The 25,380-nt window shown below is 53.1% G+C and overlaps 2 protein-coding genes across 3 annotated transcripts in view; one reads left to right on the forward strand and one right to left on the reverse strand.

Annotated features, from left to right (window-relative positions):
* Positions 1 to 253: 253 nt before the first annotated feature.
* CDIP1 (cell death inducing p53 target 1) lies at positions 254 to 24,537 on the reverse strand. Of its 2 annotated transcripts, none has more exons than XM_061402530.1 (6): positions 24,448 to 24,537; positions 3,684 to 3,766; positions 3,101 to 3,205; positions 2,841 to 2,996; positions 2,227 to 2,500; positions 254 to 2,119 (listed from the first exon to the last, which is right to left on the reverse strand). In XM_061402530.1, exons 3-6 carry the CDS (start codon positions 3,183 to 3,185, stop codon positions 2,008 to 2,010), a joined length of 627 nt encoding a protein of 208 aa, XP_061258514.1. In that variant the 5' UTR covers positions 3,186 to 3,205; positions 3,684 to 3,766; positions 24,448 to 24,537; the 3' UTR covers positions 254 to 2,007. The 2 variants fall into 2 exon arrangements, with proteins under 2 accessions (XP_061258514.1, XP_061258513.1); XM_061402529.1 differs by lacking the exon at positions 24,448 to 24,537 and adding an exon at positions 24,095 to 24,263.
* Positions 24,445 to 25,380, forward strand: part of C25H16orf96 (chromosome 25 C16orf96 homolog) — a 59,441-nt gene continuing 58,505 nt past the window's right edge. Inside the window, exon 1 of the mRNA XM_061402491.1 lies at positions 24,445 to 24,532. The gene's annotated coding sequence lies outside the window, so the exon portion shown is untranslated. The remainder of the gene's footprint in view (positions 24,533 to 25,380) is intronic.

The raw sequence follows: 25,380 nt of genomic DNA on the forward strand, positions 1-25,380 counted from the left end.
CCCTCCTTTCTGGTGTGACGGCATCCCTGTCGGTGCCCGGCAGCCCCTCGCTCTCCCAACACTGCCAGTCCCTACCCAGCACCAGCCTCTCAGGGCAGTCAGTGAGCCACCTCTCAGGGACGTGGACATCCATGTGGTCCCTCGGTTTTCTAGTTCTCAAGAGTGCTTTAGTTTTCCTTTTTTTTTTTAATACCTAAAAGAGCATATACTTGTATTATATAACAATTGTCTAAAATAGAAATGAACTTAAATATTTATTTTAATAGGAGTTTATTACCTGTTCTATATATTGAGAATCTGTGAAAGTGTTACTCAAAAAAGAATTAAGTGGTGGGGACACTTTCCAGGAACTGACCAAGCCCACCCACCTTCACAAGTCAGATGAGGGGTTGGGGCCCAGCTGCCTGCCTGCCCCAGCAGCCTGCAGACCTGACGCCTCATCCCCGGTGGCTCTGTCCTGCTCAAGGCAGCGAGGGCACCTCCCCCTAGGGTTGATGACCCCGAGTTCTGGCTGGCAAGGGTCTCTAGGTTGCAGACCCCATGGGCAAGCGCATGGTGTGGAGACAGGTGACATTATCAGTAAGGAAGCCTGATGGCGCAGTCATGGCTGGGCTCTGGTGGGTTTAACCAGGGACTGAGACACCAGCATTGTCCCTGGGTAGTGGGTTCAGCAGAAGCACTGAGACCCTGAGGTCTTGACCCCCTGCCTTCCAACTACCTGCAGGCCCCCCACCCTCTTTCCCTCACACAAGAAGGAAGCCAGGCAAGAGAGCAGAGGCCTCGGGTGGGGGAGTGAAAGGGCCAATTTAATGAGGAACTATCAACTGAGACTGGCCACGGTTCACAGTGACAGGAGGCCATGCAGTGGCTGTGCAAGACCAGGAGGGGGCGGCAGGATACAGCGGTCCACGGGAGCAAGTTCACAGACAAACCCTTCAGGAAACAGTGTGTGCTCAGGCCCAGGGCAGGGCTGGTGGCCACCGGGACACCTCTGCCACTTGTGGCTGCTCCTTCCTTGTCCCAAGCCTGTCCCAGTCCAGCGCCACGGCTGCTCCTGCTGCAGCGCCTGCTGATGGAGCAAGAGCAGTGACGGCGAACCAGCCAGGCTGCAGGGCCCTGTGGGCACCGGGAGGAGGGCCCGTGGAGAGTGCACCGCACAGCCCAGAGTGCCCGCAAGGAAGCCCCGCTCTGTCATCTCTGGTCCCACCTGGGACACTCCAGGCAGAGGCTGTGCCCACACACTGCAAGGGCACGCTATAGCCAGATGGCCTGGCTCCTGGGCATTCCTTCTGGCCCCAGCAAAGGCTGGGATTCACGGGGTGTGGCTGAAAGGGAGCTGGGCAGGGGCCATGGAGAATCGCTTCTTGGCAAGCTAGGGTCCAGTCCCTCACTCCGTAGCCTGCAGGTGTGCTGACCTCCATTTACCCCAGGTAATTCCTGGGCACAGTTAAGAATTCCTGAGTTCTGAGGGCCAGAGTCATTGCTTCTGACCATCGTGCCTGCCTCTAGCATCCACAAACTCAGGCCTGCCTGGGTCCATCCGCCACTCTCAGCCCAACAGATCAGAAATGACAGTGGCTATGGGCTCGGCCCCACTGCAGGCCCCAGTCTGGGGAACCAGCCATGGCTCTGGCTGCCTTTGGTCCCAGGGAGACTCTGGACCAAACCTATACCTGGTACAGAAATGGAGAAGAGACCCCAGCAGGGAGGACCACGTGAGGAGACCACTCCTCTTGTCTTCTTGATCACAAATGCCTAGCACGGCGGCAGCACGCAAGCTCAGCGCCATCCCCCACCACTCGCTGGCCCTTGGCCTGAAATCCAACAGAATTTTTGCCACCAGAGTCAGATACTCAGGGAAGGGCAAGGCGAAGAGGACAAGACTGCCAGGGGACGGACTAGTGGAACGGCTTCCAACCCCCAGTGGGAGCAGGGAGGTGAGCCACTGAGTGCGGGGGGCGAAGCACGGGGGGCCAGACGGACAGCGGGGAGTCCAGGCCCAGCCCGTCAGCACAGGCGCTTGTACGTGTAGATGTAGGCCTTGCAGCTGGGGCACGTGTGCGTCACATCCTTGAAGTCGTTGATGAGGCAGGGGATCAGGCAGCAGCCCAGGTCACACCTGCATCAGGAGAGACGGGGGCCTGAAGATCAGGGGCCGAGAGTCCGGCCCCTGCAGGGCAGCAGACGTGGGCATGGCGCCACCCCGCGGGTGCCTGCACCACCTACCCCATGAAGCAGCAGAAGAAGCCCAGCACGAAGTTCATCAGGCCGATCTCATAGGAGATCTTGGTGGTGATGGCCTGCTGGCAGTGAGGGCACACGGTCTGCACCGGCGCACCCTCGAAGATCTCTCCCTGCAGCACGGTCACGGTGGTGGCAGCCCCTGAGGGGACCAGGACCGTGGCCGTGTGGCCCCCAGGGCCAGCGTAGGGCCCTGGCGGGTAGGGCCCGGGTGGGTAGTAGCCCATGGGTGGATGGGGACCCGGAGGAGGGTAGAAACCTGGAAACAGAAGACGGAGCAAAGGCGGGTCACTGGCGGGCTGGGGCGCTGGCCCCACGGGAAAGGTGAGCATAAATCCCCGAGCCTCCAGCACCCCAGGACACAGGCTTGGGGCCCAGGCAACCATTGTCCTTCTCCCAGCCTTTCCTGGTCTCTGTCCCAGAGCACACAGAAGCTCCCTGTACTGTGCTCTTGGGCACCTTCCCGTGTCTGCTGTCCACCTGCACGGTCGGCCCTCTGCCCTTAAGTTAAACACCCACACAGACTGCCGGCTGGCAGCAGAGGCTGGCCCAGCTGCCTACGCGGGGTGCTGGGCTGGGCGGGTTCCTTTCCGTCTTACCTGAAGGCATGTAGGTGCCATCTGCGTTCACGTGTGGGGGGATGAAGCCGGGCTGGGGCATCGGGTGACCAGGCGGCTCATAGGGTGGGGGGCCAATGTCTGCAGGGGGCAGCGACATGCCCGGTGGGGGCTGCATCACAGCTGGGGAAGTGCGGCCTGGATGGGGCGGGGGGCGGGGGAGGAAGCGCAGAGGCTTAGTTGTTGGAGGGGCGCGACTCCAGGTGCAGTTCCCAGCAGCTGTGAAGGGCGTGGGACCCTACCTGGCGTGGGCGGAGCGCCACTTTTCTCCTCCAGAAGCGGGGCTGTGGGACCCCCAGGATAAGGAGGGGGCGGATCATTCGACATCTTCGCTGCTTCTCCTGGGCCTGGAGGTGAAACCAGGGTGCAGGCTGTGCTCCCAGCTAACCCCGCCCCCCCCCCCCCCCACAGGGCCTTCCGTGGCTCCTCCCACGGGCGTCCCTTGCTCTTGGCCTCAGGTCACCTTCGCTTGTCTCCCCACACAGGTGTCATCGCTTGGTATGGGCCAGGGCCAAACCTTTGGGAGCACAGCCTCGGCTGCCCCCAGGCCCTGGAGATGCCCCACCACTGCCAAGGTAACCCAACCCAGAGCCACCATCCTGCAACCTCCAGGAACTCCAGCCTCAGGGGTCACCCACACGTCTGTGTGGGAGCCGAGGGCAGGGGGGTGGCCTGGTGAAGGGGGTGGAACCCAGCAGCTCGGGAACCTCATCTAGGGTGTCTCAAGGGCAGTCCGACTGGGTCCTCTCCGCCCCTCCTCCTGGGGGGGCACCAGGCTGACCTTCGCACCAGGGCCTGCCTGTGGAGGGTCGGGAGACGCTTTACCTCTGATCCCAGGTACTCAGAAGAGACAGGCAGGTGAGGCTCCTTCCACCGCTGGCCTAGGCGAACACGCAGGGTTCTGGGAGCTGTTTTAGGGGGAGACCCACAGGCAGTGCCCTCAGCACCAGGGCAAAGCTGGCCCTGGGCACCTGGCCCCACGCAGCCACGGTGCCATCCTGTGTCCCTACCCACGCCCAAGCTCCCCCTCCCCTCCCCACAGCTGCTGTCCCCCAGGACCACGGCCGGTCCTCCATCCTCTCCCCACCAGCCCAGAGCAGCCCCCACACGTCCACATGCCCTGCGGGAAGCAATCAAAACTGAGGGCATCTCCCCACAGAGTTGCATTCTGTCTCCTTTAGGAAGACACTTCCTTCAACTCTCTTCAACAGCATGAAAGCCCCTAAATTAGTAGCATTTTAAAGTGAGAATTATTTGTTTTTAACTGAAATAATGTGAACTAGGAAAAAGAGCTACAGGAATAGGGGGTGCCCAACAATCCTGTAGCGCGGGCGGCTGCGATAGCGCACAAGCGTGGCCAAGAGGAGCTACCCTATGTCCGAGGTCAGGACAGAAGCCGGGAAGACCCCACGCCGGAGGGGCGGCGGCCAAGAGTGCTAGGCTGTGACAGCGCAGGAACGGCCGAGAGGAGCTACCCCACGTCCGAGGTCAGGGGCAGCGGCTGGGAGGAGCTACCCCCGGCCCGAGGCCTGGGGCGGCGGCCGAGAGTAGCAACTCCACGTCCAAGGAGCGGTGGCTGTGCGGGCACAGGAGGGCCTAGAGGAGCTACTCCACGTTCAAGGTCAGAAGGGGTGGCGGTGAGGAGATACCCCTTGTCCAAGCTAAAGAGCAGTGGCTGCGCTTGCTGGAGCAGCCGTGAAGAGATAGCCCACGTCCAAGGTAAGAGAAACCCAAGTAAGACGGTAGATGTTGCAAGAGGGCATCAGAGGACAGACACACTGAAACCATAATCACAGAAAGTAGTCAATCTAATCACACTAGGACCACAGCCTTGTCTAACTCAATGAAACTAAGCCATGCCCTGTGGGGCCACCCAAGATGGGCAGGTCATGGTGGAGAGATCTGACAGAATGTGGTCCACTGGAGAAGGGAATGGCAAACCACTTCAGTATTCTTGCCTTGAGAACCCCATGAACAGTATGAAAAGGCAAAATGATAGGATACTGAAAGAGGAACTCCCCAGGTCAGTAAGTGCCCAATACGCTACTGGAGATCAGTGGAGAAATAACTCCAGAAAAAATGAAGGGATGGAGCCAGAGTAAAAACAATACCCAGTTGTGGATGTGAAGAAGCAAGGTCCAATGCTGAAAAGAGCAATATTGCATAGGAACCTGGAATGTCAGGTCCATGAATCAAGGCAAATTGGAAGTGGTCAAACAGGAGATGGCAAGAGTGAACGTCGACATTCTAGGAATCAGTGAACTAAAGTGGACTGGAATGGGTGAATTTAACTCAGATGACCATTATATCTACTACTGCAGGCAGGAATCCCTCAGAAGAAATGGAGTAGCCATCATGGTCAACAAAAGAGTCCGAAATGGAGTACCTGGATGCAGTCTCAAAACGACAGCATGATCTCTGTTCGTTTCCAAGGCAAACCATTCAATATCACAGTAATCCAAGTCTATGCCCCAACCAGTAACCTGAAGAAGCTGAACAGTTCTATGAAGACCTACAAGACCTTCTAGAACTAACACCCAAAAAAGATGTCCTTTTCATTATAGGGGACTGAAATGCAAAAGTAGGAAGTCAAGAAACACCTGGAGTAACAGGCAAATTTGTCCTTGGAATACGGAATGAAGCAGAGCAAAGACTAATCGAGTTTTGCCAAGAAAATGCACTGGTCATAGCAAACACCGTCTTCCAACAACACAAGAGAAGACTCTACACATGGACATCAGCAGATGGTCAACACCGAAATCAGATTGATTATATTCTTTGCAGCCAAAGATGGAGAAGCTCTATACAGTCAGCAAAAACAAGACTGGGAGCTGACTGTGGCTCAGCTCATGAGCTCCTTATTGCCAAATTCAGACTTAAATTGAAGAAAGTAGGGAAAACCACTAGATCATTCAGGTATGACCTATATCAAATCCCTTATGATTATACAGTGGAAGTGAGAAATAGATTTAAGGGACTAGATCTGATAGAGTACCTGATGAACTATGGACGGAGGTTTGTGACATTATACAGGAGACAGGGATCAAGACCATCCCCATGGAAAAGAAATGCAAAAAAGGCCTCTGAGGAGGCCTTACAAATAGCTATGAAAAGAAGAGAAGCGAAAAGCAGAGGAGAAAAGGAAAGATACAAGCATCTGAATGCAGAGTTCCAAAGAATACCAAGAAGAGATAAGAAAGCCTTCCTCAGCGATCTATTTGCAAAGAAATAGAGGAAAACAACAGAATGGGAAAGACTAGAGATCTCTTCAAGAAAATTAGAGATACCAAGGGAACATTTCATGCAAAGATGGGCTCGATAAAGGACAGAAATGGTATGGACCTAACAGAAGCAGAAGATATTAAGAAGAGCTGGTAAGAATACACAGAACTGTACAAACAAGATCTTCACGACCAAGATAATCACGATGGTGTGATCACTCACCTAGAGCCAAACATTCTGGAATGTGAAGTCAAGTGGGCCTTAGAAAGCGTCACTACGAACAAAGCTAGTGGAGGTGATGGAATTCCAGTTGAGCTATTTCAAAGCCTGAAAGATGATGCTGTGAAAGTGCTGTACTCAATATGCCAGCACATTTGGAAAACTCAGCAGTGGCCACAGGACTGGAAAAGGTCAGTTTTCATTTCAATCCCAAAGAAAGGCAATGCCAAAGAATGCTCAAACTACCACACAATTGCACTCATCTCACATGCTAGTAAAGTAATGCTCAAAATTCTCCAAGCCAGGCTTCAACAGTATGTGAACCGTGAACTTCCAGATGTTCAAGCTGGTTTTAGAAAAGGCAGTGGAAACAGAAATCAAATTTCCAACATCCTCTGGATCATCAAAAAAGCAATAGAGTTCCAGAAAAACACCTATTTCTGCATTATTGACTATGCCAAAGCCTTTGACTGTGTGGATCACAATAAACTGTGGAAAATTCTGAAACAGATGGGAATACCAGACCACCTGACCTGCCTCTTGAGAAACCTATATGCAGGTCAGGAAGCAACAGTTAGAACTGGACATGGAACAACAGACTGGTTCCAAATAGGAAAAGGAGTACATCAAGGCTGTATATTGTCACCCTGCTTATTTAACTTATATGCAGAGTACATCATGAGAATTGCTGGGCTGGAAGAAGCACAAGCTGGAATCAAGACTGCTGGGAGAAATATCAATAACCTCAGATATGCAGATGACACCACCCTTATCGCAGGAAGTGAAGAGGAACTAAAAAGCCTCTTGATGAAAGTGAAAGTGGAGAGTGAAAAAGTTGGCTTAAAGCTCAACATTCAGAAAACGAAGATCATGGCATCCAGTCCCATCACTTCATGGGAAATAGATGGGGAAACAGTGTCAGACTTTATTTTTTTGGGCTCCAAAATCACTGCAGATGGTGACTGCAGCCATGAAATCAAAAGACGCTTACTCCTTGGAAGGACAGTTATGACCAACCTAGATAGCATATTCAAAAGCAGAGTCATTACTTTGCCAATAAAGGTCCGTCTAGTCAAGGCTATGGTTTTTCCAGTGGTCATGTATGGATGTGAGAGTTGGACTGTGAAGAAGGCTGAGCGCCGAAGAATTGATGCTATGAACTGTGGTGTTGGAGAAGACTCTTGAGAGTCCCTTGGACTGCAAGAGATCCAACCAGTCCATTCTGAAGGAGATCAGCCCTGGGATTTCTTTGGAAGGAATGATGCTAAAGCTGAAACTCCAGTACTTTGGCCACCTCATGCGAAGAGTTGACTCATTGGAAAAGACTCTGATGCTGGGAGGGATTGGGGGCAGGAGGAGAAGGGGACGACAGAGGATGAGATGGCTGGATGGCATCACCGACTCGATGGATTTGAGTTTGAGTGAACTCTGGGAGATGGTGATGGACAAGGAGGCCTGGTGTGCTGTGATTCATGGGGTTGCAGATTCGGACATGACTGAGCGACTGAACTGAACTGAACAATCCTCCTGAAGGACGAGCCTGGAGTCAGTCAGTTTAAATATTAAATGTAACAAACCAGTGGCAGGGCCAGAAGGACTGAGTCCAAGCAACAAGAGTGAAAAAAGATAAAATCAATTTCATCAAAATATAAGACTTGTACTTATAAGGACACTATCAAGAAAGTGGGAAGACAGCCCACACAATGTAGGAAAATTCTTTCAAATCAAATATCTTAGGGATCTGCACCATTTAGAATACATAAAGAACTTTTCTAACTCATTAACAGGAAAGATGACTCAGTTTTTTTAAATGGACCAAAGGATGGGAACAGACATTTCTCCAAAGATAAACAAATGCTCAACAAGCACATGAAAAGAACCTGAACATTCTGAGTCAACAGGTGACTGCAAATCAAAACTACAAGGTACCGTTTCCTACCTACTGGGATGGCTAAGATGAACAGGACAACAGTGAGTATCACGCAGAGAAGCTGGAACCTCTCCCCGCCCCACTGCTGGTGTAGCTGCTCTGGAAAACAGTCTGGCAGTTCTTCAAGAATTACCCAGCAGTTCCGCTCCTAGGTATATACCCCAAAGAACTGAAAACTCATGTCCACACAAAAACCTGTGCAAGAATGTTCATAGCAGAATTACTCATAATAGCCAAAAAGTGTAAACAACTCAAGTGTCCATCACCTGATGAGTGGATAAACAGACTGGCCGTATCTATACAGTGGAATATTATTCAGCCATGAAAAGGGATTAAGTATGGACACAGCTATAACCTAGATGACCCTTGAAAACGTGATGCTCAGTGACAGAAGCCAGACACAAAGGACCATGTATTGTATGATTCCGTATATGAGGTAAATCCAGATAATCCACAGAGGCGGAAACCAGATTAGTGGTTTCCAGGGGTTTGGGGGGTTGGCCTATGGCCAGTATAGAATTCCTTTTGGGACGCTGTAGATGTTGTAAAACTGGAATGATGGTTGCATGATTCTGTGACTAAACTAAAAACCACTGAATTGCACACTTTAAAATTTCTCAGCTGAGGCATGATCTTAATTCTCTGACCAGGGATTGAACCTGTTCCCCCTTGTACTTGGAACACAGAGTTTTAACCACTGGACCGCCAGGGAAGTCCCTGAATTGCACACTTGAAATGGGGAAATCATATGGTATGCAGATTATTATACGTCAATAAACTTATTAAACTGAAGGAAAACACAACTGCCCAAGCTTATCATCCTAATGCAGCCAGTCTCGGCATGTCCCTGCCAGTCTGCACAGGCAGCCAGGTTTTTATATAGTTTCTGCTGTGACAAAGTTAAATCCTTTTAACACTGTGTCACATATATTTCCTCTATCCTCTAAGACTCCATGATCATAGAGTTTAGTATTTCCAAAAAGGGGCCCATCCCTGTTTACTTGACCAATCCCTATTAAATCATTTAGAAGGCTCCTTGTTACTGTCATGAAACAATGCAACACCTTTGACTAACGCTCTTTCCCTTTCTTGGATTATTTCCTTGGCCTAAACACACCAGAAGTGAGATTATTAGGTCAAAAAATATAGACATTTTATACCTTCTGTGAAGGATGATGCTGACTTACAGCGCACACTTTGAGTACCGTTAATCACTGATTTGTAATGTTAAGATGACACTTGGTTTTGTTGGTCTCCTGCATCAGTAAGAGGGAAGACACCGCCCCCGGAGTTGCCCAACACCGAACCTGGGGCAGGCGCTGCCACGGGGCACCGGTTCCCCCCAGGCCCTGCCGCTCCTGTCTCCTCTCCCCTCCACATCCACCCTGCAGCTGCCTTTCGAAGCCATAGCAGAGCCTGGGAGGCAGGCCCCTCTGTACCTATGACCAACACAGCCTAGCACAGAATATTTCAGTCACCCTAAAGTGAGATTCCCCAGTGGCTCAGCGAGTAAAGAATCTGCCTGTGATGCTGCGGACTCAGGTTTACCCATGAGTCAAGAAGATCCCCTGGAGAAGGATATGGTAGCCTGCTCCAGTCTTCTTGTCTGGGAAATCCCATAGACAGAAGAGCTTGGCAGGCTACAGCACATGCGGTCCAAGAGAGCTGGACACGACTAAGCACACGCACACACCAAGTGGGGTGAAGCCCATCTCCATGTCTGCCTGTCTTTGGACCCATTTCCTGCTACAGTCTCATCTCGCCTTCCCCAGAAAAGCAGGTGCTGGGGGCCTCTGGGGTGGGACACAGGGCCAGGCACTTTCTGCAGAGCCCGGTTTCCCCACGCCCCTGCGTGGAGTTAAAAGCACAAGACTTCTGGCCCCGGCAGGCAGCCCTGGCATCCTGCTCTGCTCCCAGCTCCTCCTGGTTCACTGCAGAGCACGCGGCTGTTGAGCCAGGGCCAGGGCCCGGACAACTGGCAGCAGCCAGAGGCAGCCCGGGGTCTCCCAGAGGAAGCCGGGAGGGCCTGGGCCCAAGCCAGCAGGATGTGCTCCTCCCTGGCTCCATCCCGTGGTAGAAACTCCATTTGGTAGTCTGAGCCGTCAGGACACGCACCCTGTGTATGGGGAGGGTGCCTACCCTGCCTTCGGGGTCCCCACCCCACACAGGACCTGCTGAGGGAACACCAATACCGTCTTCTGGAGGAAGGCTGGGAGGGCAGCGTGGGGCTGAGCCCCGTCAGCACACACACGCAGGTTCCTGGAGGACGAGGAAGGGCGTGGGGCGAGACAGAGACAAGCGGGAGGATGGCGGCGGCCAGACGGAGGACGTTCTGACATTAGCTCCGCCAGGGCCGGCTACAGCAGCCGTTCTCAAGGTTTTTGGTCTCAGGACCCCTTAACCCTCAATTATTAAGGACACCAAAATGACTTTGTTTTTGTAGGTTATACCTATCAATACTTACCTTACTAGAAACCAAAAATAAGGAACTGTTAGAAGTATTTGTTCATTAAAAAAATTAACTCATTGCATGTTAACAAAAATTTTAAGTAACTACTTTCCAAAACAAGATTTAATAAGAAGACTAGCATCGTTTTACATTTCTACAAACCCTTTACAAGTCTGGCTTAACATCATTAAAAAGTCTACAAATAACAAATACTGGAGAGGATGTGAAGAAAAGGGAACCCTCCTACACTGCTAGTGGGAATGTAGATTGGAGCAGCCACTGCGGAACAGTATGCAGGCTCCTCAAAAAGTGAAAAATAAAGTTGCTAAACGATCCAGCAATCCAATTCCTAGGCATATATCTGGACAAAACTCTAATTCAAAAAGATGCATGCTCCCCCACGTTCACAGCAGCATTATTCACAACAGTCAAGACGTGGAAAAAGCCTAAATGTCCATCGACAGACGGATGGACAAGACGTGGTGCATATGCACAATGGAATACTACTCGGCCATAAAAAAAGAATGAAGTGATGCGATTTGCAGCAACATGGACGGACTGAGATGATCACCCTAAATGAAGGAAGTGAGAAAGATAAACATCATATGGTATCACTTATATGTGGAATCTAAGTGAAACTCGCTCAGTCGGGTCCGACTCTTTGTGACCCTATGGGCTATGCAGTCCATGGAGTTCTCCAGGCCGGAATACTGGAGTAGGTTGCCTTTCTCTTCTCCAGGGGATCTTCCCAACCCAGGGATCGAACCCAGGTCCCCCGCACTGCAGGTGGATTCTTTACCTGCTGAGCCACCGGGGAATCTAAAACATGACACAAAGGAACTTACCTGTGAAACACAAGCGGACTTACAGATAGAACAGACTTGTGGGTGCCCAGTGGGGCGGGGGGAGGGGCAGGGAGGACTGAGAGTTCGGGATCAGCAGATGCAGACGCTACAGAAGGATAAACAACGAGGGCCTACTGGACTGCACAGGAACTGTACTCAGTAGCCTGTGATGAACCAGGGAAGAATATGAAAAATAATGAATATGTATGTGTAACTGAATCACTGCTGTACAGCAGAAACTGACACAGTGTTATAAATTAACTATACTTCTATAAAATAAAAAAGTCTGGCTTAAGAGAGGACAGCTGGATGCCTGTATCTGCTTCTCCATCCAATCTGTTGTGATGTTTTGGATGAAGTATGAGAAAAGCCAGCCTCCTACAGTAAGCAGCTGGAAGGGAGAGAGGGACTGAATAGTCTTTTCAGTTTATTGTGGACATTCTTCAACACCACACCCAAACTTGACAGTTAAATATGGAATACGAATCTTTCACAACAAAATTTTCCCTATTACACTGAAAAAAATCACTGGGCTACCTGGTATTTGGAATGGCTCTTTTACACATGGCTAGTTTTATAACAGCATGCCTGGGTCATTTGGAAAATTCTGGCCCACATTTATGAGCCTGATTATTATGCAGATCTGGCAATGTCAAGGCATCTCATTATATGATATGCCCCTCTCAAAAAAAAAAAAAAGAAAAATCACATTGTTAGTATCACCACCAATCCCATCAGAAAAGTCTTTACTACTGGGATGTTGTCAAGCTCACAGCAGCAAAAAGTTTTCCAAGATTTTAACATTTTCACTTGAAAGCTCAAATTTTATCACTGGCAACAAATACAAAAACAAAAGGTCAGTTATTTTCCTTGAAGCCTCACTTTGTCGGCTGAATCCCCAAGTCCGAATAACTATAGTCTGTGTGTCAGCTGTTATTTTAAGTAAACGTGGAGCTCCATGAAAACACCAGCTAAGTAGCTGGGCTCACAGCTCCAACAGCTGCACCGTGCTTCCTGAGGGACCCGGCATGCTGCACGCGCCTCCTCTCATTTCACCACACAAAACATTAACAACGTGCACCCAAGGGTCCAGCTAATACACTCAGTCATTTTTACTGCTTTTTCTTCAGTGAAGCCTGCAGGAACAAAGCCACAACAATCACTGGTGCAGCGGGTACCACACCTTGAGCTAAGTCCCACGGCTGCTGCACCACCCCTTCGAATGCCAACATGATGGAAACAGGCAGAATAACTAATAACCTCCGAGTGTCCTTATAAACACAGTTCTGACCTTCAGCCCCTGGAAGATCTCAGGAAGCCTCCAGGAGACTGCAAGTCACTCTTCAAGAGCTGCTGGACGAGAGGAGCCCCAAGCTGGTAAGGGGGTAGGTACCTGCAGGCAGAGCAGGTCAGGGCTCCACAGCCAGAGGGACCAAGAGGGCACTGTCCCAGGGGGCCTCCAAGCGGGCTGCTGTCACTCCAGGGATGTGCCTGCGGCCACACGCGCCAGACTAGTTCAGACCCAGCTCTCCCACTCTGCAACTGTGTGACCTCACTGAGCCTGTTTCCTCATCTGTAATCACATCTACCACTCAGGGCTGGAGCAAGTTTTATAATAAAGAGCGTGTGCGAACTGCCCAGAGCAGTAGCTTGCGGCCTCGCTCACGAGAACACTGAATAAATGGCCCCAGTTATCGGGGTTGATTATTATGAACAACACCCAACAGGAAGGAAAACAACACAGGCACTGCCACCTCTGCCACAGCAGCCTCTGGTCCCCCAGGATCTCGGGGACCGGTGACCCAGTCCAGCCTGAGAGCCCGGCCTGCAGAGGTCACCGAGGCCCGGCAAGTGGAGGCCGACCTGGGGGCCCCTGAGACACCTTCTGGAAAGGAAGACAGCCCAGCAGTCCTCCGGAAGGGTCAGCTCTCTTTCCCAGCATTTGCCCTGGCACTCCACGGCTGCAGGTCCCAGGGAAGGGTACTGGGCCTGGACCCTGGCATCCACCTGGGGCCCTGGAGGCAGCAGCTGCAGGGCCGAGTTTCCCAGAGCTGGGCCGGCCTGCCTGCTGCTCCAGGAGCTCACCCCTCAGCTCCCGCAGCCACAGCACCATGATGCCAGCTGGCCCCAGGGGGGCTCCTCTGTCCCCAGGAGGCAGGTTCTAGGCAGCTGGCCAGAAGGGCTTGGGGCTTTGCCAGGAAAACAAAAAGGCAGCCTTTCGCCTAGTCTTCAGCTCCTGTCTGCTGAACCAAGGAGGCGCCCACTGCTCTGTGAAGGGTGGGGGGTCCCAGGGTCCACCAGAGGACGGAAGCACTCAGGCCCTTTGAGCATGCAGACCTTCCTGGAGGCCTGACACCCACCGTCCACACCCCCCACCCTCTTGGAGGCATCCCTCTGCCTGAGGGCTGCTTACCAGGGATGGCCACTGGCTCCCTGGGCAGCGCCACGTAACCCTCCTGTTCTCGCAAGTCCCCAGGGGCGGGCTGGAGGACAGTCTGTGTGATGGCCACTTAACAGAAGCCCCTGGAACGGATGGTCCTTCTTTTGGGAATAACCAGAGGTCTGTTGGTGCTGACTGCTGTGTAGCACCTACTTCGTGCTGGGCACAGGCTGGGTGGTGGCAGGGAGTGAGAGGCTCGGTCCTGCCTTCCAGAAGCTCACAACTGAGTTGGGGAGACCAGAGTCAAAGACACACCCCAAACCCCAACCCCAAGGACACAGCGAAACCAGTGGTGGATAAGAAAGTATGCCGTGAAAGTACAGGCGGACCAGACCCGTTCCGGGGGTCAGGGGACATCTCTCCAAGCGAGCCGGGCAGGGGGAGGAGGTGGGGTCAATGCAGGCTGAGGGGGAGGGCAGGGACAGTGGCAGGACAGAGTCACAGGCCTCAGGAAGGAGGCTGTGCCCAGGATGGGCGGCCAGACAGCAGCCTGGAGCCATCGAGTCTCAGGGCGGCCTCAGAGGCACAGGGCCCGGGGCTGCCCTGCCGCGCTCAGACCTGGGAGCCCCTGGAGGACCAGGGCAGCAGTACCTGTGTGAAGATGCTCTCAGCCTGTCTAACAACAGGTGCCCATGTGACTCGGTTCTGGCCACTGAGTCACACAGGCGACAGACATTCTTGGAAGGTGCCGAAAGGGAGCCGCCTCACCTGGAGATGGACCCCATGTCCTCGGGCCCTCCTCCTGCCCACCGCCAGGAGGCTGAAGGCTACAGCCCCGTAGACACGCTGACCACGAGACGACCTCGGGAATGGAAGCCGTTCTGAGGGCAGCTGAAGGCGCCCGGGCCCCGGATGACCATGGAGACACCCTCCCGGCACTGACCACCTCCCCTACCCTGCAGTGAGAAACAAGCTCACTTGTTTTCACCAGTTATTTTGGGTTTCTGAGTAAATGCAGCCAGACCCAACCTCAGTATGGAAGGCAAACAGTGAAGCTGGTTTACAGCAATTCTCAACCCACAGCAGCCAGAATCTACTGATTCTGATTGGTACATTTCCAGCTGATTATTTTAACAAGGAAGGAAAACAAGTACTATTAACAATAAACAGTGCTCCCTGGGCCTGAGGCTTTGTAAACAAGAGGCCCCTCCCTAAAAAGCTCCCACAAGGACTTCCAGAGGCCTTGGCTTCCTCTAGCCCACACTGCCTTACTGAGCAGGCCCCGGGCCACCAAGTTCAGCACTGGTGGGACTGGAAATCCTGAACTCTGCCCCTTTTCCACTGTCCTTCCTGATAGAGGCAGGAGCCCAGACAGCATCACTGGTGGCTGCGAACCATTTCTTCATCTTTATACTTGAACATGGGTGTATCTGATGCCTTGGGAATTCTAAACACTTCAAAACAGGCTAAAGACACAGAAAGGACCAGAAAGCAGATGTGGTTTTCCCATCTGGCTGCTCTCCTCTCACCAGCCCCACACACTCCTCTGGGATGAATATCACAGCTCCATGGAGCTGATACATCAGCCTAAGCCAATGGCCCCAAATACCACAGCCTGGGCCCTTCCCCGGGGAGGCTGGAGCCCTGACGGCACAGGTCAACCTGAAAGTGCAGACGCCTCGCCTGCTAGTGCCCAGGCGTCTGGCCACCCGATACTTCAGAGTCTGTCTTCCCATCTGTGAAATGGCAGCAGCCGCCCCAGACCCACAGGGTTGTGTCAGTGAGGTCGTGATGAGAAGAGCAGGCAGCACTGTGTTCCACAAACACAAACAATGCTTTGCATACATACAAACAGCTGTATTTATGGAGCCTCAGCAGAGCGTGGAAAAGGAAATATACAATGAAACAGAAAAGAGAATATGCTGGTTGCTCTTCATCAGAAGGAAAATCAAACAGCCGACAGGACTTCAAGAATCATCTGGGCTAAAAAAGCTGTAAGACTTCTAGGAACCGTCACGATGACGACAATAACGAGCACACGGTGTCCGTCACACGGAAGCTGGCTGGAGCTGAGGCAAACCAGTCTGAGCCCCCGGGACAGAGGTACGGGCACCTGGGCCACAGCAGATCAGGCGGGTGCACATAGCTTTTCCGGAGGACAACCCCACTGCCTGTACCTTCTCCCACATTCAGTCCATCTCAAGGCACCTGTCCTCGAGGCACATGCACGGATGGGCTGTGCCCCACTCATGCGCTGGAGTCTCTACTTCAGTTTTGTAGGAATTTGGTAACACCGCTCAGTTCCGTGCCAAGCCCCTTCCCAGTGCTCTAGTAAAACCGGGGGGATCCAGACCATGAAGCTGGGACACGAAGACCACCCAGGGTAGTTCCAGGTGGCACTGGTGGTAAAGAATCCGCCTGCCAAGGGACTTCCCTGGTGGCCCAGGGGTTAAGACTGTGCTCCCAATGTAGGTGACACGAGTTCAATCCATGGTCGGGGAACTAAGATCCCACATGGTACACAGTGAGGCCAAGCACCCGCCTGCCAACGCAGCAGACGTAAGAGATGTGCATTTGATCCTGGGTGGGGAAGATCCCCTGGAGGAGGGCATGGCAACCCACTCAGTATTCCTGACTGCAGAATCCCAACAGTCAGAGGAGCCTGGAGGGCTACAGGTAGTCCAGCCTTGGATACCCCTCCTGAAGAGCCAGCAGGAGGTCACCTGGGAGAGGGGGTGGGTGAGAAAATCCCAAAAGACAGATGCATGAGCAAACTGAGACGGGGCTTGCCCAAGACACAAGCTGGAGAGAGCTCCTCCTGCCCCTGAGCCCCCTACCCCCCACCCCGGCAGGACCAGGCTCAGGAGCTCAGTTTCTGCTTCTACCGCTGGCACAGAGGAAGAAGTACAGACAGGAGGGAACAAGGAGCCAGGGCCAAAAACAGATGCAGCTGCAACCACGACTGAATAAACAGGACAGCCACACCTGCTGGATAGGCAGGGCTCGGTAACCAGAAGGCGGACTAATTTTAGAAATGCGATGAGTCTGAAGAACCAATGCTTAGGCAATCAGAGTGGAACCCTGAAAAGACGAAGTCCTTGCCTCTGCCTTTGTTGAGCTGACACGAAATGGAAGGCAGCTCTGTGCCCCACTATACCACCACGGTGAGCTGACGCAAAATGGACAGCCTTGCAGTTGACTCTATTTTAATTGGTTATCTCAGATCAAGACACACCAGCCCAATCCAGGAAAAAGGTTCTAGGCCCTGAAGTGCAGCCCAGCCACATGGCCACTACAAGGTCTCCCGGCTGTAAGACCTATTTTGGACACAGATGCCTGCTGGCCTCACCAGTCTAAGTGAGGAGTCGGCCTGCCGCCAGGCCTTGCCCAGGTCCCCCCATTCCGTCAGGGAGGAGTGGATCTCTATACTCCCGAGAGAAGGCTTTGCCTTTCTGCCCTCATGAGCTCTAAGGTCCTATATGCACCCCTCGGGAGTGTCTCTGTGTCACGCAAGTCCCTGTGTTGCAGGCAGTCTCACTTCTCACACTAGACACCGCCGGGAGGAGAACGTCTGCCTCGGTCAGTCCAGCATGGCACGCTTCTAGAGGTCACCTGGATGGAGTCAGTGAAAAGAAAAAAGCCCAAAGCCAGCAGACTAGTAATTATTCCCGGGGTGGGACCTCACCGTTCCAACGGTAAACAGCCTTTGAAAGGGCATGCGGTAAGAAGCTGTGTACAGGCTGGCACACAGCAGTCCAGGGGCACACTCTCCGGAGGAAACGTCCCTACATGCAGCAAGGGGCGCCCACACGCCCGGCATTGACGATCCCCAGGGGCTGGTGTCCAGGACAAGGACACGATGTCCGCAGAGGTGAAGGGGAGAGTGGGAAAAGCACTCTGGGAAATGTGAGTGGGGAGCAAATATAACCAGAATTTGAAATTACACTCCATGAAATAGTACAAGGAAGCTTAACTACACTCCTGTCACTCTAAATGGACATCTGACCTGAAGAGTTGACCCAAGCCATTTGGAACAGAATTATTTTGGATCTCCTCTTTGAGGAAGTGGGAACTCATGTTATATCTGGGGTTGCCTTATTTTTAGCCATGTGTGTATTCATGCATCTAGAGGTCACCTTTCAGGCCGGAAGTGTCTCTAGGGATCACCAAGTCCAAGGTGTCAACTGACATACATCTGGTCTTCAGACATTACTAAGAGCCCACAAAGGGAGGCCTGGACTACTCATCAGGCTCTTTTCTAAGCCCTGAAGAGGAGGAAACAGCTGTCCACAAACTAGTGGGGGAGGGGCCATAAAACACAGAAACTGGTAAAATACATTAGTAGGTCGGCTGGTGAGGCCTGCCACGGTGGAAGGATAAGCAGGGAAGGGAGGGCTTTTCTGAGGCGAATCTTCAAAAAGACAGGACTGAGTTGAGGAGAGAGCTTCCCCCAGGGCTGGCCCTCATAGTTCAGCTAGTAAAGAATCTGCCTGCCATGTGGGAGACCTGGGTTTGATCCCGGGGTTGGGAAGATCCCCTGGAGGAGGGCATGGCAATCCACCCCAGTATACTTGCCTGAAGAATCCCATGGACAGATGAGCCTGGTGGGCTACAGTCCACGGGGTTGCAAAGAGTCAAACACGAATGAGAGACCAAGCACCAGAGCGGTTCCACCCAGAAGACTGGAACGTGCCCATACACCCATGCAAGGGGAGTGAGGTGGAGGGGTCCCTGCACTGTCTAGGATGCTAACGTGGGTCCGAGTCCTGAACCCTACAGTGCTTGGCCCCCACCTCCAGTAGACACAGGTTCTGTTTGGCCAGTGTGACTGGGACCACAGAGAAATGGGTCCCAGTGTGGCCCCCACGCTCTCCAGGAGGGGCAGGTAGACAGACGATCTGAGCTTAGAAACCAAGGCCTGTCCCAAGTGCCAGAGCTGAGAAGTGGTCATGTGAACAACACGGAATTCCTCTGGTTCTGGGATTCAGTTCAGTTCAGTTCAGTTCAGTCACTCAGTCGTGTCTGACTCTTTGCGACCCCATGAATCACAGCATGCCAGGCCTCCCTGTCCATCACCAACTCCCGGAGTTCACTCAGACTCACGTCCATTGAGTCAGTGATGCCATCCAGCCATCTCATCCTCTGTCGTCCCCTTTTCCTCCTGCCCCCAATCCCTCCCAGCATCAGAGTCTTTTCCAATGAGTCAACTCTTCGCATGAGGTGGCCAAAGTACTGGAGTTTCAACTTTAGCATCATTCCTTCCAAAGAAATCCCAGGGCTGATCTTCAGAATGGACTGGTTGGATCTCCCTGCAGTCCAAGGGACTCTCAAGAGTCTTCTCCAACACCACAGTTCATAGCATCAATTCTTCGGCGCTCAGCTTTCTTCACAGTCCAACTCTCACGTCCATACATGACCACTGGAAAAACCATAGCCTTGACTAGATGGACCTTTGTTGGCAAAGTAATGTCTATGCTTTTCAATATGCTATCTAGGTTGGTCATAACTTTTCTTCTGGGATTAGCCAACTGTATTCGGCAGAGCCATTACTACCCAAGTTTGTTTGTTTATTCTTTCTTTCAAGTGACCACCTGCTTGAAAAGACTTAAGATTCTTTACTCTTTAATTCAGCCAACACTTCACAGGCCTCTCCATGGAGGCCACTCACTGCCCTGGTCCCTGCCCTCAGGGAGCTGCAGACGAAGGCAAGGCTCACACTTGAGAAAAACTTACAAAAGATACTCGGCAAAACCCAAGGAGACCTGTGATGGCAGGTGCTCCGGGTGAGAGAAGGGTCGGTCTGTGGGTGGGGGCCCTGGGAAGTCTTCGAGGACCGGGTGAGCCCTAAGAAGGCCCTGCAAAGAAGTGGGCTGGGGTTCCAGGACTGGAACTAAGAATCACTAGGAGGAAAGAACTGTGGTCAAGGGCCCAGCTGCCCCAGGCAGGCCGGCAGCTCCTGGAAGGCTGGGGTAGTGCCGAGGGTCAGTCTCTCCACAGCCCCAGGCAGTACATCAAGTATCAGCTGACAAAGTGATACACCAGGCGTGAGCTCTGCCCGCAGCCCGTGGGCCCTGCTTCAGGGAGCAGTACCCCAGGCCTCAAGATGGATGTCTGGGAGGTGTCCCAGAGCCGTCTCTGCCCCTAAACCCTGATCTGTAGGCAAGCCAAGTAAACATCATGGTTCAAAGAGCTCTCAGATCTTATCTGCTTGTCAAGGTTTAAGGTCAAGGTTCAAAGGGAAAAGTCTGGACTTGGCTGTGTGTTCCAGATCTCTTTACCACACTACACTCCAGACACCCCTGACTGTAGCTTACTCTTACAAACAAACCAAACCCTGCCCCCACCAAAGACCCATCCCTCTGCCTCCAAACCCTCTTTCCAGAAAATCGAGCCTCTCCTGTACCTCCCTGCGGAGGGATCCCCTGTCCCTCACTCTTGGGGCCCCGCTGGAGAGTACCTCATTGCCCGAGGGTGCAGCTCGGCCCCTAGCAGAGTGGTGCTGAACAAGCAAGTCAGTGAGGGAAGGCTTCCCACCAGCCTAACCCACCCCACAGGGCCAGAGCACAGCCTCCGGTGAGAAGGCCCGCACTGGCTCTCTAATGAGTGTGTCAAATATCCAGACGAGAAAAGAAATGCTTTTCTTGAGTCACAGTCAGGTCCACGGAGCCATCTTCACAGGGGAGCCCCCATTTCCCTTCAGGCCTGCCGGGTTTGGGACCCTGCTCTGCCATTACATGCCAACCCTGGCAAGTCACTTGGTCCTCTGGCTGCGTCCTCGGCCAGGGGACACAGAGGTGCTCGAGCTAGGTCTGCAGCCCTGGCGCTGAGTATGATGACCACACACGGATGAGGGCTCGACCAGGTGGGCACAGGGCGCATACAAAGCACACACTGCAGACGGAACCTCCCTCCTGCTGCCTCCCCAGCCAGCAAGGCTGCTGCTCTTACCGTTAACTTGAACTGTGACAACCATCTCACTTCTTCCTGAAGTGATAACAGGCTGGGATTCTCCTCAAACCCCACCCAGGGCAACTCTTCCACCCTTCCCTACCTACTTCCACTTTCCCTGGCCTGTTTTCTCCTTGAAGGAAAGACACAGACAACAAAGCAGATTTGAGTTTGGACTGAATCAAAACTTACTGGACATGTCAACTACAAATTGGCACTTACCAAGAGCACTGCCAACGAGGGAACAACAAAAGCGTTTGCCATCTGCCTCTACTGAGACTGAACCCCATGCTGCTACGGCTTCAACAACCCCTGACGGAGTTCAGGGCGGAGTGAGGCATTCTGTGCTCCAGGGAATCTGGTGGGACAGCTCTTTAGATAGTTGCTTGTATTCTGAAACAGACTTTATGACCTCAATCCTTGCATCTCCTCATATCTAGAGAAGCATTAAATCCTTACATGGTGACATCAGATCCTATGACTAACAAAAAACCTTTTGTAAATTGAGTGCTTCATGGTGTTGAACTCCCCCTTCACCAAAACCTTATATATTGACTTTCCCCCACTGCTTTGGAGCAGTCTCTCAGAGCTATCTGAGATGCTGCCTCCCGGGCTTCAGTCCTCATTTTGCCCCAAATAAAACTTAACTCACAACTCTCAAGTTGTACATCTTTGTTTTCAGTCGACAGACACAACATGGACCCAGCACGTTCACAGCTTTTCCTGGCCCCTCATGACACCTCCTTGGGGGTAAGAATGGATGGTCTGGACCACCCAGAGGACAGACCACATGAGAGCTCATAACACCCACATCGGGAGCACCAGAAAAAGTGATGAGACACATTTTCTGGAAAAATGAATCTCTGGAAAGGCAGATGCTTTGTTGCACAGCTTGGAAGTGACAGAAGGACCTCCAGTGTGGGCTATGGAGTCCAGGCAGTGCTGGTCCCAGGACCCCAGCGTTGTCACCGGAGACAGATGACCCAGAGAAGGAGAGGGAGTAGGCCCACAGGCTCAGAAGCTGACGGATCCTGCATCTCCTTGCGTGGGTGGCCCTCCCAGGGAGAGAGGCTCTGCCTACCAGAGGTCCCTGGCCGGGTGCCCCCTGCCCTCTGCAGCACTAAGTTGCACCACAGCCTCTATCACCTTCAGGGGAGATGTGTCTTGGAGGATACAGTCTATGCAGGGAGGAGGAAACCGCAGGCCTTTGTGGGATCCTAGAAACAGGCCCATTTCCATGCTGTGCACTCCACTTCCAAGTCTCTTTGTGGGGGCAAAATAAGCCTCGCGCCACCACTGCCAACCTGGCTCTCTTCCTCTCTCCTCCCCACTGAGGGCCACTGTCCTTTGCGGTGCTCCCATGGCATGCTGGCTGCTCACTGGCACAGCTGCCTCCCTCCTCATGAGGGCAGAGACATCAAAATACGATGCCATGACTTTAACTGGCACACCTCCCTGTGTCCTATAGGAGTAAAACTATGTCTGTGCCCTTTCAGTAGTGTTTCTGAGAGTGGAGATGAATTTTCCCAGGCCCTGTCTCTTCTCTCCCCTTCAGATCACTGAAGAGAGAGGGTTAGGGTTGGTGTCTATGGCTGTGGAATAAAGTACCTGGGCCCAAGGGACTCAGAGCTTAACTGGGCTATGCAGCCCTGTGCCCCTCAAGCATTAGGAAACACACCAAACCAGCAGGTTCAAACGGAGCAAGAAAGCAGGAATGGCTTCCAAGCTGACCACCTGCATCAGTTCCTAACAACTGTATCTGAGGGACAAACCTGGCCATAAGGACACCTTCCATTAGCTCCCCTTCAAAACAGTTCTGTTTCCTGAAGTAGCATTCGCACAGTTCATGCGTTCGCCCTTAGGGTGATTCTAGAACCACAACTGCCTGCTGTTTTTTTCAAATCTTTGCAAGAGCACATATGAAGTCCTGTCCTGGTTCCAGAGGCCCATCCAGAATCCTCAGGTCCTCAGGGATGGGAAACAGAAAGACTTCCAAGTATTCGGACAGTTAAAAAACAAAGGGAAGAATTTTACGACTACTGAATGCTATGCATGTTTAACCTCAATTCACCCTGATGTGGCGGGATGGTTAGAATGGTGATAAAGTATAATACAATACTGGACATTTCTAGATGGTGTTCTATGGGCAGTCACTGTAAAATTTTTTCAACTTTCCTGTACATTTGGAATTTTTCAATATTAAACGTCTGCCAAGGCAGAGCTGGTGGGTCTCTCCCCATCCAACTCTTATCTTAGATCAGCCCTGAGGAAAGGAACAAAGCAGTAGAATCGAGGTCACACTTGCCAGGCACTGCCCTGCCCAGCAGCCCACAGGAAACACACAAAACTTGTGAAGACACTATCCTCAAGGTCCTCCACCCTCCTCACTCTAAGACAAAGGTTCTCAACCCCAGAGGAGCCCGAGAATTATCTGGGGAACTTATTAAGTAGAGTCCTGGGGCACATCTCATAACTGCTATATCTGAACCTCTAGGGGTGGGTCCCCCTAATCAGCCTTTTGAACAAGGGCCCCAGTGACTGACGCAGAGGACTTTAGGCCCACAATGGAGAAACTTACAACCCCTTGCTCCTTACCTGACACCTGTTGAAAGGATACCTGGGAATATTTATAAGAAAGCAAAAACATGCCTACCCTTGAATCAAGGGTCCAAACCCGGACTCGCATGATGCTGTGAGTTCAACTACAACAAGGTCTTCAATGGCATGAGGCTGGGCCCAAAGCCAGGCCAGGTCACTGCCTCCAACCCCCGGCCCTAGCACCAGCATGTGTGGCCGAAAGCGAGCACAGAGATTTACAGATGTAAGCGGGCCGGGGAGGGCGGGGGAGGCAGAGACGCGCGAGGCCCGGCGGGCCTGCCAAGGTCACCACGGAGCCCAGCAGAGGCTTCTTTGTCACCGAGACCCTCCGCTCGAGCCCCTTCCTTGAGGGAACAGCCCCTGCAGAAAACTGGGGGTGGTACTTCCCCAAGCTTGCCTGCAAGGATGTGGGAGGCATGATGGCGGGACCCCAGTGTCGGGCCGGCAGCCCCTGGTGCACCAAGCCCGCCGCCCGTCCGGGCCTGGCTAAGGTGTCACCGCAGCCCCGCGGGTGGCCGGCCAGCCTAACAACGGTACGACATCAAAACCCCAAAGCCGCTCTGGATCGCATCGGCGTCCTGGGAGGAGGCTACTGGCCTGGGAGGAGGCTACTGGCCCGCTGCGCCGCCCCCGGGGTTCCTTTACCTTGACAAGCCGGCCGGCCCAGGCCGGAAGAACGCAGAGATAGCCCTGGTCCAGGCTGTCTGTCTCGGAGGACAAGACCCTCAGCTCCGCGGGGCTTTGCGCGCACAACGCACCCCCCCCCCTTCCAACCAAAGGCCTCTGGGAGATGTAGTCCGTTCCAGGCCCTTGAGACGCGCTCTGCGGGCCAGCGGGGACCACGGTGCCCGGCGTGCACCGCGCGAGTGCCGCGGGAGGGGGCGGAGAGGGGGCTTCGCGGCCGGAGGTCGTCCCTCTCCCTGCGAGGGCCGCGAGCGCCCAGCCCTGCTCCCGAGGGACTCCACGGGAAGCCGTCTACAATGGTCGGGGCGACTCACCGTCGCCGCGGCACCGGCGGCAGCCGCAATACCAAGAACGACCACCTCCGCAGCTCGCAGTCGGGCGTCTGTCAGAAGGAGGCGGGTAGGCTTTGGAGCAGGGCCGAGGCCCGAGGCGTCACGGCGAGGGGCGGGGCCGTGAGGTCAGCTCGGGGGCGTGGCCACACGGTCGCACGTGACTATCCCAGCGGGCCTCTGGCGAGCGCGAGTGTTTCGGCCCAGGCGAGGCACATAACGGGACCTAGGGGTTGTCAGATGAGGTGACTTTGTCAGGTGAGGTGACTGGAAAATCACGGGAGGTTTACCTCCCGGTGCACCAGTCCCCGCCCCTACACTACCCCCCCTACTCCCGTATCTGCCAGAGCAAAACGTACCTCCTGCCTTTCCAGGCACGTTTGTTCCTTTATTCCACAAGTATTTATTGTGTAGGCAATGGGCGTTATGTGGACAAACCCGGGTGAGAACGGTGGTGGTTGCGTGATATGGAGATTCGAAGCAGAGCTTCGACAACACTCCGTCTTCTCCTTTCAGCTCTCATACCGTTAAGTGTTTTGTTATTGTTCAGCGTGTTAGTAGGCATTTTTAAAATTATTATTATTATTTTTTTTGGTGGCCCTGTGAGGCGTGTGGGATGTTAGTTCCCTGACCAGGGATCCAACTGGTGCCCCTGCATTGGAAGCGTGGAGTCCCAACCACTGGACCACCAGGGAAGTTCTGCTGCTGCTGCTGCTAAGTCGATTCAGTCAGGTCGGACTCTGTGCGACCCCATAGACGGCAGCCCACCAGGCTCTGCTGTCCCTGGGATTCTCCAGGCAAGAACACTGGAGTGGGTTGCCATTTCCTTCTCCAATGCATGAAAGTGAAAAGTGAAAGTGAAGTCACTCAGTCATACCCGACTCTTAGCGACCCCATGGACTGCAGCCTACCAGGCTT

The sequence above is a fragment of the Bos javanicus genome, chromosome 25 (assembly GCF_032452875.1).
Source record: "Bos javanicus breed banteng chromosome 25, ARS-OSU_banteng_1.0, whole genome shotgun sequence".
Classification (NCBI taxonomy): domain Eukaryota; kingdom Metazoa; phylum Chordata; class Mammalia; order Artiodactyla; family Bovidae; genus Bos; species Bos javanicus.

Excerpts from the sequence above, each read along its gene's own strand:
- CDIP1 (XM_061402530.1), bottom strand. The coding sequence starts at position 3,185 with ATGTCGAATGATCCGCCCCCTCCTTATCCTGGGGGTCCCACAGCCCCG. Across the intron at positions 2,997-3,100 it reads TGGCGCTCCGCCCACGCCAG|GCCGCACTTCCCCAGCTGTG; the intron begins GTAGGGTCCCAC and ends CGCCCCATCCAG. Across the intron at positions 2,120-2,226 it reads TTCTTCTGCTGCTTCATGGG|GTGTGACCTGGGCTGCTGCC; the intron begins GTAGGTGGTGCA and ends CTCCTGATGCAG.